Raw genomic sequence first — 12,794 nt, forward strand, 5'->3', positions numbered from 1 at the left:
TTGTAATAATGAAAAAATTATTTTGATATTAATTTAGGATTATAAGTGTTTAAGACGGATTTTAGTATGAAGGAATGTATTCTCTGATCAGAGCTTTTGGGTCTGAGTCTCTCAGCTAGAAGAGAGTTAGGTTTATTTGCCCCCTCAAAGAATTTTCTCTTCGTCCAAGTCACGTATTTTTCTGCCTCTTCTGTGAGGTATACATTTAGTTCCTCTCCTGCTTTTATAGATCTTTAAATACTGTTTGCGTTACATTTATTTTATGCAGATTCTCTAACCTATCTACCTCGGATCTCAACTTTTGGATTTTCTCTAGATTTTTTCTGTAATTTGACTCCGATAGGGGGATGGTGTGACCATGAAATTTCATGTATTTCCGCTTGAACGGTTTTGTGTACGAGGGATGTAGATATGAGAATGTAATCTATTCTGGTATAAAGTTGGTGTGGTGCGGAGTAGAAGGTGTCGTCTCTTTTTGTTGGGTTTACTTCTCTCCAAACATCAGCCAGGTTTGTTTCTTTCACATATGCCCTTAGTGTGTTGAGATCTTTTTTGTTATGGGTTATGGATGAGGTGGAGGGTGTGCCTGATAGATCTAGGTTGTTGGAGAGTAAGTTTAAAATCGCCTCCTAAAATGAGTCTGCCTTTTTTTTACATTATTCAGGGCAGCGAAGAATTTATTAAGGAATTGGGATGTGTTGTCATTAGGTGAGTGTATATATATATGCAATCGTAAAATCCAACCCTTATACAGTATTGTACCAACTATGATCGGGACCCTTCCTTCCTTGTCGGTCTTTATTGTCTCTACGACAAATAGTATGGATGTGTGGATTAATTTTGCTCTCCTTTTTTTTTATATATATATTATTTTTTTACAAAGGCTGAGGCTAGGAAAATGTATGGGTAATTATTGGCATACAATTTTGGGGGGTTAGATCGTTTAAAGTGTGTTTCTTGAAGGAGTAATACGTATCCTTTGAGTCTCTTGTAATCTGTCATAGATTTTCTCCGTTTTGTTCGGGCTGTTTCGGCCCTTAGTGTTACATAATTTTTAAAGACATGGAGGTCCCGGGAGGACAGATCGCCCATCGGACATCCAGATCCTGATGACTCTGGTGTGAGTCGCTGGAAACCTGGGAGAGTATTCAGCGGCCCCGAGGAGACAAAACAAAGCGTCTCTGTAGGTTTCTTTTGTGTGTCGACATTTGTGTCATGATGTACCTGTGAAATTCATCTTCTGTACAATAGTCTGAATGCAAGGTTTGGGGGTAGGGAGGGAAGGGAATGGTCATGGGGTTTTGAAGCGCCCCATTATTGTAAGCACCCTTCAAGGAGGTGGGTTACAAAGAAAAGGGCTTTTGGTGGAGGAGGGCACACAAGGACTTAGCTTGCCAGGAACAACAGGTCCATGCTCCGAAAGTGGAAAAAGATAAAACGTGATTGACCCCCCCCCCCCTGCAAAAAGTTTTTATTTTTCATTATTATTATTATTTCCCCTTTATAACTATTTTGTGTGAGTGGAGATCCCTCAGATTCTCTTTGTGTGTGTGAGTCAGGTCTGACCCGTCCAGTCTCTGGTACATTTATAGTGTCCAGTGTTCTCAATTGTGACCCTTATGTGTGGGTTTCCAGCGTTTGTTTTGCTTTGTTAAATAACTCTTATTTATTTAGATTTTGTTTTCAAATTTTATATATATATATATATATATATATATATATATATATATATATATATATACGGTATACCCATATATCTCTTTTTTATAATAGATATCTAGATATATATATATCTCAACAAACTATCCTTACATTGTGTTGTGCAGACCCGGTATCCACCATTCCTGGCGGAACGCCACCGAAACCCAGGGAAATTCAGTAGGGCTAATAAAGTGAACAGCCAGTCAACCAAAACATAACAACTTCTAACTGTTGGCATTATCATGTTATAACTATTCTCTCTCCCTCTGGATAGTTTGTGTTATGAGGGCTCCCATAGTTTTTAACTTAAATTCTGGGGAACTGAAAACGTTCTCAGATCTTTGGCTCAGCTGGATATTGGTTTTGCCCGCTTGCCTTTTGTCTGCGATGGCCGGTCACAACCTGAGTCTGGACTGGAGCTTTTCACCTTTTTTTCAGTCTTTGCTGATTCTTCTAGGCTGATTTCCTTTTTTTTTTTTTTGCCCGTGTCCAGTCTGACTTCTGAGTTGGTCCTGCTCTTCTCCTCATGGTAGCATGGACTCCCCTGTGAGTTGCTTGTAGTTTAAAAGGAAAGCACCATTTAAACCAGATTGATTTTTCTCGGAGGAGATCAGTTACTGACTTGAGAGAGCGCCTTTTAAACAATGTGGAGGGGGCGATGTCATTGCAAGCCATAATGTGGATCTCTTCAAAGATCAAGTTCTGTTTCGATATCATTGTTGTGATTAGTTCTTCTTTTATTTTGAAGAAAGGAAGTCTTACTATCACGTCCCATGGATTCTCTTTATTTGAAGGCTTTGCTCTTTTGGTCTCTATGGCAGCAATCAAAGATTCATTTTTCCCCTGGTATTTCTGGCAATAAGAATCGGGGCCACCATTGTACAGTAAGAGTGTCTCAAGGTCTACACGTAAAGAAAACCAGCACAGCTAGTGTTAACCACGGTGAGGTGCTGACTGGATGGAGACGTAATTATATCATATGGGAGAAAAAAGAACCCAGTCTTCCAGCACTCAATCACAACAAATGTATAATTGTAAAATTTACAATTATACATTTGTTGTGATTGAGTGCTGGAAGACTGGGTTCTTTTTTCTCCCATATGATATAATTATGTCTCAAGGTCTATTATGAGCTGAGGAATACCTCTTATTCAGATGTTCTTTCGTCTATCTCGATTTTCAGCGTCTTGTCTCTGATATTAAATCCATCTAGTTTTTGACCTGTGAGATTTTTTTAGTGCTCTCATTTAGAGCCTTTATTGTAAGGTTCAGTTTGGATTCTGTAGATCTACTCTCCTGCCCAGTGAGGTAATGTATTGATTGGCTTTTACCAGGGCTGCTTGTAGTTCTGCACGGAACAGGTTTTTAATATTCCTAAAAAGATTTATTATATTCTTTTTTTGTTGAAGTTTGGGAGAAGGGTTCATGCTCTGACTCAGAGTTTTGAGCACATGGCAATGGCACCTCGGATTTGGTCGGCTGCATCAGCTCGATCTTCTTAAAGTAATCCGGAACCCCCTCGTTTTGGTTTTTATTTAGAAGAAGGCATCTCCATTCCAGTATGAGTCTTTCACTATTTGGGGGGGATTTTTGAGTTTTTTGGCTCTGAGAAATCGTTATTTGGGTGCTCAACGCAGGAGCGCGACTTCTATGCGACCATCTGCACCAGTGTCACGCATGCACCCCCAACACATTCTACTTTAATAGCTTTCTGTGATGCAGATGAGCCAAAATGGACTATATGTTCCCTTAAGCAGCTTTTCACGTCCCAGAGTCGTTAAAATAATAATTCAGCGTGTAAGTGCCAGAGACGATTTCAGAAACAACAAGGCATACTGTAGTGAGTTTTGGCTTATGGTTGTATTTTAATGTATAGTAAGTCACATCACAAGACTAGGCAGAGGCTGTAGCAAAGTTCGGCTTATGCACCTACCTACCAAGTTTATCAGTAAAACGAATTACCCAAAACATTGCTAAAGTTTATTCAAGGATGCAATGTTAGGATAATTCATGTGACAAGTACACTATGTTGTAGGAATGTTGTGACATCGCAGTTTTACAGCTTTTATTTACAGCCTACTCAGAAGTTGGTGTATCAAGTTATGCAGTGTGATGTGGTCCATATTTGTTTTAGCCACATGCTTACATTTGGTAGTGCATAAGTTCTATTTGGATCACCTAGTCCACTAACCCAAACCAAACTTCAAAAACATTTCAGGGCTATTTGTGAAAAGGGTGTTTCACACTTTAGCTCCTAACACAAAGGAATAGACCAGTCAAGAGTAGCAAAACCTTTACATGGAATGTTTTTGTTTGCTATTTATCTGCTTCAGGAGTACGTGGCTGATCTATTTTCATAGAGTGTACACAACTGTATACAATGTAGAAGGACAAAGATGCATTGAGTGTTCTTCAGCGAGGAGCTTAGAATCCAACCGTGGGAAATAAATCTGGGTCCTTGCACTCCCCCGGCCAGAAGCAGTATAGCTCTCCTATTCTGGCACCATTATGTGACAAGGTTTCTCTTACTGCGAAGCAGAAATTGCCTTAATGTTTATGGGTTGTTATCTTTTTTCCTCAGCCGGGCATGTTGAGCCAGCTCCTGAATGCTGCTGATGAGAGGCCTTGGCTCTGGGTCCTTTACATCTTAACAGCAGCTCTGCCTGTGGGCTTGTTGGTCCTGTTCTGTTGGCCCAGAAAGGTAAGAGATTCTACAAACTCATACAGCTTTGTGTTTTCTGGTTTCAACATTACAATCCTACTTAGCTGCACAGATTGGAGGTGGACAGGATATGGCAAGGGATATTAGAATAGCAAACAAAAGTGTTATCTTAAAAAGGTGCTTATATATCAGATAGGTGAATACTTAATTAAGATAGTGATTTTTCAGTAATTCAAATTGAATACATGTGCAGTATATACAGAAGTAGGGTAGTGGTGAAAAATAAATAAACGATAACCGTTGATTGCAGCTCAGACTCTTTGTGGATTGCTTTTTCAACCCCGTTTTGCAGAATTTCTGAGTTGTTGGGGAGCGCAGATATGTATATGAAAAAATTGAAAAACACACAATAGTGCCAATATGTCTGTGACAATTGAAGTGACTCAGATGGAGAAGCTGCAGGGGATATACTCACATAGTCCCCATTCTTTTAGGCATGTCCTAAATCTGTGGCAATGGTGTATGTCTCTGTAACTTGTGTTGTCTTTAGGATGGGGTGACCTTCGTAGATAAGGTAAAAATAACCCAAAAGTGCAGACTGATACAAATGTTTATCAATAAAATGCTTAAAAGTAAACTCACATTGTAACGGACGTGCTCGCCACAAACCGGGACCGCACCACAGGGCTGAGGTGGGGATGTGAATACACCAACCTTAGACCACGAAGCAAGTTCTGGATTGCGCAGTTCGTAGTCAATCGTCGCCGGTTCAGGATTTAAGAAGGCAGGGTAATCCATGGACAAGCCGGGGTCAGAGTTGGAGACGTCAGAGTAGTCGATATCCAGGCTGGGGTTCGGCAACTGGTAGGCTGGTGCGAAGCGCTTCAGCGTAGCAGCTGAAGCGCAGGAATGGCCTCTGCGCGAGGAGCGGAAGTGGCCCATGATTAAGGTCTCTGCAAGGGATGAATGCAGCAGGTCACAGGAACAAGGCAAGGCTAGCACTGGGGATCCAGCGCTTCAGTACAGGAACCAGGAAGCAGACCTCTGCCTGGGGTGAATGCAGCAGGTCACAGGAACAAGGCAAGACAAGCACTGGGAATCCAGCGTTTCAGTACAGCAACCAGGAAGCAGACCTCTGCCTGGGGTGAATGCAGCAGGTCTCAGGAACAAGGCAAGACTAGCACAGGGGATCCAGCGCTTCACTACAGGAAGCAAACCTCTGCCTGGGGTGAATGCAGCAGGTCTCAGGAACAAGGCAAGGCTGAGGCAGGAGAGTTTGTGGCAAACACAGTTACATCCAAGTAAATCTTGGTTTATGCTCAGCAATGAGGGAAAGGGAGAGCCCAGTATAAGATGGGCAGATAGCCAATCCCAAGATAGGGGTGTGTGGGAATTCCTCCAATGCCAGAGCAGAGAGACAGAGCTACAGTGATTGCAAGCACAGGTGATAGTGCTTGCAGATCCACATTTTATCAATAAAAGGCATAAAAGTAATACACTCACATGTTGTCAGAAAGTTAAAAGCAATGAATATATCAGAGTACAGCAGCCTGGGATCGATAGCGCTCTATCACCGCTCCTCTCCTCAGCCTCTCTGTCTCATGAGCCGGCTCCAGCACTTCCAGGTTGAGTCCAAGGACGATCAGCAGCAGTTTAATCATGTTGTAGCCAATCACCAAAGCTTAGAGAGTATTTAATGGTAGTATCTCCGTCTGACATCACTGCTGATGAAACATGTTGAGTGAGAGAGATAGAGCTGTGGAGGAAGCTGATACAGTGCTGCCTCCGTTGCTGCTGATGATCATCCGGGGACTCAACCCAGAAGTGCGGGAGCCGGCACTGGAGACACAGAGAGGCTGAGGAGCAGAGCGGTGAGAGCGCTATTGATCCCAGGCTGCTGTACTCTGATATATTCATTGCTTTTAACTTTCTGACACCATGTGAGTGTATTACTTTTATGCCTTTTATTGATAAAATGTTGTATCAGTCTGCACTATTGGGTTCTTTTTACCTTATCTACGAAGGTCACCCCATCCTAAAGACTACACAAGTTACAAGAAAATATACCATTGCCACAGACTTAGGACATGCCTAAAAGAATGGGGACTATGCGAGTATATCCCCTGCAGCTTCTCCATTGAGTCCTCCAATTGTCACAGACATATTTGCACTATTGTGTGTTTTTCTATTTTTTCTTATACATATCTGTGCTCCCCAACAACTCGGAAATAAGGGATATTAGAGAATGCTTTCTTTTATTCCTATTTAAAACAGCAGAACAAGGTGACAATTAAAAAAAATAAAAAAATAGGATCAAAACAGAGGGGCTGAATTAATTTCAGTTCCGGGGACCCCCTGCTTCCAGGGATACTTGCCGGTATCTCTCTCTGCTTTTTAAAGCTGCCTCATCACGTGAGCCAATAGGAAACCTCACCAGATGACGTCACGGCTTCCCTCCTAGCGGAGCGGCTACCGGCACCCCCTATGGAGGTTAGTGTCTCTGGAAGCATGGGGTCCCCTGGGCTAAAAGTAATGGGGTTCAACTCTGGAGACCCCCTGCTTCAACCCTATTTTATTTTTAAAATTGTCTGATTGGATTGCCTCTTGAAAGTAACAAATGAGAGCAGGGTGCCACTGCCAAGTGTTTTAAGAGTTCTTTCTTCTCTCAAGATTGGAAGGAATTGCACCTTTCAGACTGCAGTGTATGTTATGCATCTTGCAGAGTCTGCCTCAAATGTAAGACACTTGTGGTGCTAGGTTTATCCCTGCTCAAAACTGGATGTGTTTATTGTGCATACAAGTTGTTTCTTTGTTACATACCGATATATCCCATTGTATCTTGTGTGACAAGGATAAGCAATGCTCCTTGTAACCATTACACTAGGGGTGACAAACGCCAGTCCTCAAGGGCCACCAACAGGTCAGGTTTTCAGGATATCCCTGCTTTAGCACAGGTCTTTGACTGAGCCACCTGTGCTGAAGCAGGGATATCCTGAAAACCTGACTTGTTGTGGCCCTTGAGGACTGGAGTTGGCCTCCCCTGCACTACACAAATTGTACAATGATGTAAGTAGATCCAAATCGGAGCAGGATATCCTGATACGTGGACACTAAGGGGCTTAGTCTATATCAGCTCAAGCAGCCGATTGGGCTGTTTTCGGATAGAAATTCCCCATTGAATCCCACGAGAAGCTTCTCACTAATCACTGTCTTGGTGGCATTTTAATGCTAAAACAGAAATATTGTGGCGTTTGCTGAATGTATTAAAATGTTTGCTACTTGACAAAGATCTAGAGAGATTAACACAAGCCATATTTGTAGAGAGTTGAAGAAGAAGAAGACATTGATTTCAAACTGTGTGATTTATCTTCGTCGGATGAAAAAGACATTCAGCTAGAGAAAGATACGACAGAGAACTTGGAAGGTTTTGAAGAGGACAAGGGTAAAGCAGCAGCAGCAACAGCATCTTGTGAGAATGGTGAGGTGGCAACGGTCTCTGCACTCAGTCTAACAAGTAACCGTGAGGTCCCTCACATGCAAGGGGAACCGGTTGATAGAATTTACAAAGAAACTATAACTGACAGCTCTGAAAAATAACAGGCTGCCCACAAACCCCCTATTCAGCATGGTAAGGGGTGGGTGGGACAGGTTGGAGTGCATTGGTCACTGTGCTGTATGCCACTTCTTATCATGTGAAGTTGGAATCCCAGTTCCAGACACTGAATGGAGGACATATTTACTATGCACTGCTACTACATAAGAAGCCTCCCAACACTGCGTAGTAAATATAGCCCTTTATGGACCATTTTCACGTGAATTCCGGCATGAAATGGGAGTTATGGAGTAACACCACTTAATAAATATGGCCCTTTAATGCCCATTCACTTGAATGGGCCCCTAAGATACCGGACAATCACAGAAGTTGATCCCAACTTCTGGAATCGACTGGCCAGACCCCCCTCCACTGTTGGGTCCAGGTTAGTGTTCCCGCCTCTCGCCCGCTATCAGCGGCCCTGGCTGAAAAATACACATCCAAATCGTGAAGAAAAAAGCTAGGCTTTGGTAGCAGTGCTATTTGAAGCCACTTGTGCTCCTATTAAATTGAACGTTTATGTAATGCAGACACCTGCGGGATTTTCAGTAGATCCTTATTTAAGCAAGTGGCATAAAATGGTGTGGTTTTCTTCTTGAAAGTCAAATCTTTTGCAAATCTCCATTGCCTGCATCATCTAGAACAGGGGGCTGCAATCTTTTTTCCCTGTGCCCCCCCCTGCCGGCTGTTCCCCTCTCTCCGCGCCACCCTTCGCCCTCTTAACTCGGCTCCTGCGTCATGGCGGCATGTTGCAGCGTCATGTGACGCCACGTTGCCATGGCGACACGTCTCCAGCAGCTGCCGGAGCCAAGGTAAATGCAATTTACAGAGGCCTTTGCCGCTTCCCCGGCACTTAATTTAAGTGCCTTCAGGAAGCGCGCGGGGCCACTGTAAACCCTGCGCCCCCCTGCAGACAATCTCGTGCCCCCCCCCTCCAGTTTGCACACCGCTGGTCTAGAACTCACTTTAATTACATAGCTGAATTCAGACACCTTTAGCGGATTATTAAACAGCAGCCCAGTTATGTGAGACTGATTGTTGGAGTTATTATTGTTATTAGGAATGCCACCCTTTCTGGGTGACAAAGATGCTCATGTTTGTGCATAATGATAGTGAGAGAAAAAAGGTCTCATCGTAAGAAAACTGTAATTGCCGTCCAACCTCTTAAACATAACACGAGCTTCGCTAAATCTATAAATGATTGTTTTGTAGTGGGGAGCGGAGAAGCAGAAAAGAGTGATGAAGAAGAAGAGGAGGAGGTAGAGGAAGGGAAAGGAGGTCAAGAGGACGAGGTAGAGGGGGCTGCCGCAAGTAAATCTTGTTCTGATGATGAGGTGAGTTTTGGAGCAAAGTGATGCTTTGCAGCAGTTTATTGTCACATGGCGCATATTCTCTCCCAAGTTCACTTACACTAACCTTTGAAGTTTTATGCCAGGGGTAGCCCACTCCAGTCCTCGAGTCAACGACTGGGCCACTGATTGTGCCACCTGTGCTGAAGTGGATTATCCTTAAAACCTGACCTGTGGGTGACCCTTGAGGACTGGAGTTGGCCTCCCCTGTCTTATGCTATTTACAGTCGTCCGTCTCTGATTAAAGGGTCACGGCACAGTCATTCTGTATGGCATCTGTAGTATGCAGCAATAGTATGGAATAGTTGGCTTCAGGACAGAGTAGAAAGTGTGACCTTTTCTTGCAAGATGCTTAGAGCTGTAAGTATGAAGTAGTCTCGCTAGAACCATGGTTTTGCTTTTAGTAAGCCAGCTTCAGCACTGCCCCCCCCCCCCCTCCCCGAAGCCAATACCCACACTGCTTGATTACATTCTTGGGCCTAGGTTCACAATGCGCTGATAAATCAGGGTTCATATCATGACGTTACCTATAACAGGAATAGAAATAATGTTCCCTCATGTTAAAATGGTAACCTCAAAGCTAATTATATGCATAACCAACATCCAAACTACATTCTGACTGAGCCACCGGTGCTGAAGCAGGGATATCCTGAAAACCTGACCTGTTGGTGGCCCTTGACGACTGAAGTTTGCCACTCTTGGAATAGGCCTAACGTTGCATTATTTGTAGCATAACGTTGCGTTCTCTTCAAATAACGTGACGTTAACTATGTTTTAGCTTTACTCTTATCCAGACTCAGAAGTAGTTTTTTTTTTTAACTCAAGTTGGGAAAGAGAGGAGAGGGGAAAAGGCGCCTATTGACACTGTTATTTAAATTATACCTAACTGTGGCGTTAAAGATATTGAGGCACTGCAAAAGCCAATTTTCAGTGTCTGGTTTAGGTGTAACTTAAACAATGTAATGTTAAGTCCCCGCGTTAAACTTAATGGGCTTTAGTGGATATGATAACGTCTTAGCAATAATGACATGCAAGTGATAGGCACACAGTGGTTGTAATAGTTAACACAATGCTGTTTACGTGACATGTCCTTTGAAGAAACACGGTTAGTCTTAACATGGCGTTAACCTAACTTAATGTGATGTTAAATGACTTAATGTAGCTTGGTGGATCAGGGCCTCGGTTTGTAACCCACTATTTACGACGAAGAGAGAACATTGTGTGACTTCACTTGCTGCCGCAGGATAACCAGTGCTCTCCTCTAAACTCTCAGATGAAAGAAGCTGACGAAGGCAACGGCTCAGGAGACGGCCCCAAGAAATCGCTCCGCAAACGACGTGTACGAAAAGATTAGACGTTCCTCTCCCACTCCCCCCAATCCCTCTAGGATTTTTATAGGTAACCAACACACGGGCGCGTCTCTCAGCAGCTCAGTGACATACGATCAATTGAACTCAAACCACTTCTTACCTCTCGCGCCAATATCTAGCTGCTAGCATCTTACGTATGTGTAGCCTCAAAAAGATTTCCTCCGTCATGTCTCTCATCGGAGTACTTCTGATGTGAAACTAGAACAGAAAACGTCTCCACGTCAGTCTCACGTATGCATTTTTGGCCATCATTTTATATCTGTGTCATGTTTCTTGTTAGCTCAGTCTTCCTCCGCAGCTTTACAGACCTGCAGCTTTTGTGAGGGATCTTAAAAAAAAAAAAGATCTTTTGCACACTGTAGAAGCGATGTAGCAATTGCATCCGTTTGCACATGGAATCTGTAAAGCTCCTTTCCTTCTCAGGCAAGCGCATTCATTTGATTGGCTCTCAGAGCTTCCCTGGGATGGCGAATCGGCGTCACTGGATATTGAACAAGAACCATAGCGCTCTTGCATTTACGGTGAACTTAATCCAACGAGTAGATAGATGACAGTGGTTTGTGTGAGAAACTCATTTTTTTTAAACATCAACAGGGATTTTTTTGGTGTTTACCTCAAGTTCTGTTGATATTGTCAGATGTTCTTATGAGAAATCTATTTGTCATTTTTAAGGGCATGCCTATTACCCCACCCGTTAACAGTTTTCATTGCATTGTTTGTTTTCTGGAGGCAGGGTGAAATATTAACCCTTTTGCCGCTGGTGACCTTTGCAGCTTGTAATTCGGCCAGCCAACGAGGGGTTCATAAAGTCGGCTTACATGGCGACCTTGTATTGTGTTTGATGCAGGATGAAATTGTTATTGGGGTAGCGTTTTACATATAAGTGCAAAGGTCTTACATGATCTGAAAATGAAATGGTGTACAGCTTTTGCAGACTTTTATAGTTTCATGTTAAACCCAAGTTGTCAGGCACCTGTTTATAAAAAAAAATAAACACAAATATTGGCAAAAATGTACATTGCTTTTGAAAATAAATATTTAATGCAAATTTATGTTTGCAATGTGTTTGTTATGATGCCCAGAGATGGTCAATAAAACAGGGGAGGTGAGGATTCATTTTGTTTACATATTGACCCTTTTGTGTCTCTTTTGATTGTCCAGTGTTAGTTCTGATACCTGCAACATTTATCTTTTCTGCCCAGTGACCACTGGGGAACTTAGTCATTGTTACTATAAATGGGAACCTGCACAAAATGTAAGCAAATGCTGCAATGATTCCATGCTGAAGCACATAGGGAATAGGTGGTAAGCGATCGAGTAAAGTTTTGGTGACGTTCATCTTTTTATGAGCCCTGAAAATTTTTTGAACAAGTAATTATGGATTTAACAAAAAGGCAAAAAAAAAAAAAAAAAAATTCTATAATCTGGGTAACCTACAAAAAATTTTAGCAAATGATTTTGTTTTGTTAACTTTAAAAGCCATATTAGAATAAATAAAGAATTTAATATAAAAAGTGAAAGCACAATAATTAACAGTAACGAGACAGTGTCCATGCTTTGCAGCGGCTGAAAACAATAAATATATACACTGGGTTATGCCTGGCAGCAGACGTGAAGAGTGATCAGGGGCTTGGGTCCAGAACCTTGGAGAATGATACTGGTTGTCAAGAGATCTCCATGAGGTAATAATCTTGTTAAGTACATGACCATGACTAGTGGACAGTGGCAACGTATATTTACACACCACAGTTAAGCACTTCTTTAAAATATGCCAGAACTGCCCTGTATAGCAAGCACATCACTATGTGCTACACATCTGGTGACTTGATTGCGTGCCTGTGCTTTTACTGGACAGGCAGATAATTATATATTTAAAATAAAATTTGGGTAATTAAACATATTTAGTATATTTTACGTTTATGTGTAAAATCCATGAACACATACAATCTGATGCTAGTTGTGCACCATCCGTCGTGTCTTTTGAAACTCATACACTGGATGACCTGGGCCTGGCTGTTTTTCAACATTTAGCATGGTCAAACTCAAAGTTCCTGGAAAATTCCAGAGTACTGTGGGTTGTAAATGTTTTCAGTCTATTTTAAAAGGTGCAATCCCATATA

The 12,794-nt window shown here is 42.3% G+C and overlaps 1 protein-coding gene across 3 annotated transcripts in view; it reads left to right on the forward strand.

Annotated features, from left to right (window-relative positions):
- Positions 1-11,807, forward strand: part of CLGN (calmegin) — an 84,111-nt gene extending 72,304 nt beyond the window's left edge. For all 3 annotated transcript variants that reach the window (XM_075614917.1, XM_075614900.1, XM_075614907.1), the window contains 4 exons: positions 4,283-4,402; positions 7,685-7,841; positions 9,168-9,289; positions 10,578-11,807. In XM_075614917.1, coding sequence (XP_075471032.1) covers positions 4,283-4,402; positions 7,685-7,841; positions 9,168-9,289; positions 10,578-10,658 — 480 coding nt within the window. In that variant the 3' untranslated portion in view covers positions 10,659-11,807. The remainder of the gene's footprint in view (positions 1-4,282; positions 4,403-7,684; positions 7,842-9,167; positions 9,290-10,577) is intronic.
- Positions 11,808-12,794: the final 987 nt, after the last annotated feature.

This window comes from Ascaphus truei, chromosome 1, assembly GCF_040206685.1.
Source record: "Ascaphus truei isolate aAscTru1 chromosome 1, aAscTru1.hap1, whole genome shotgun sequence".
In the NCBI taxonomy this organism is placed as follows: domain Eukaryota; kingdom Metazoa; phylum Chordata; class Amphibia; order Anura; family Ascaphidae; genus Ascaphus; species Ascaphus truei.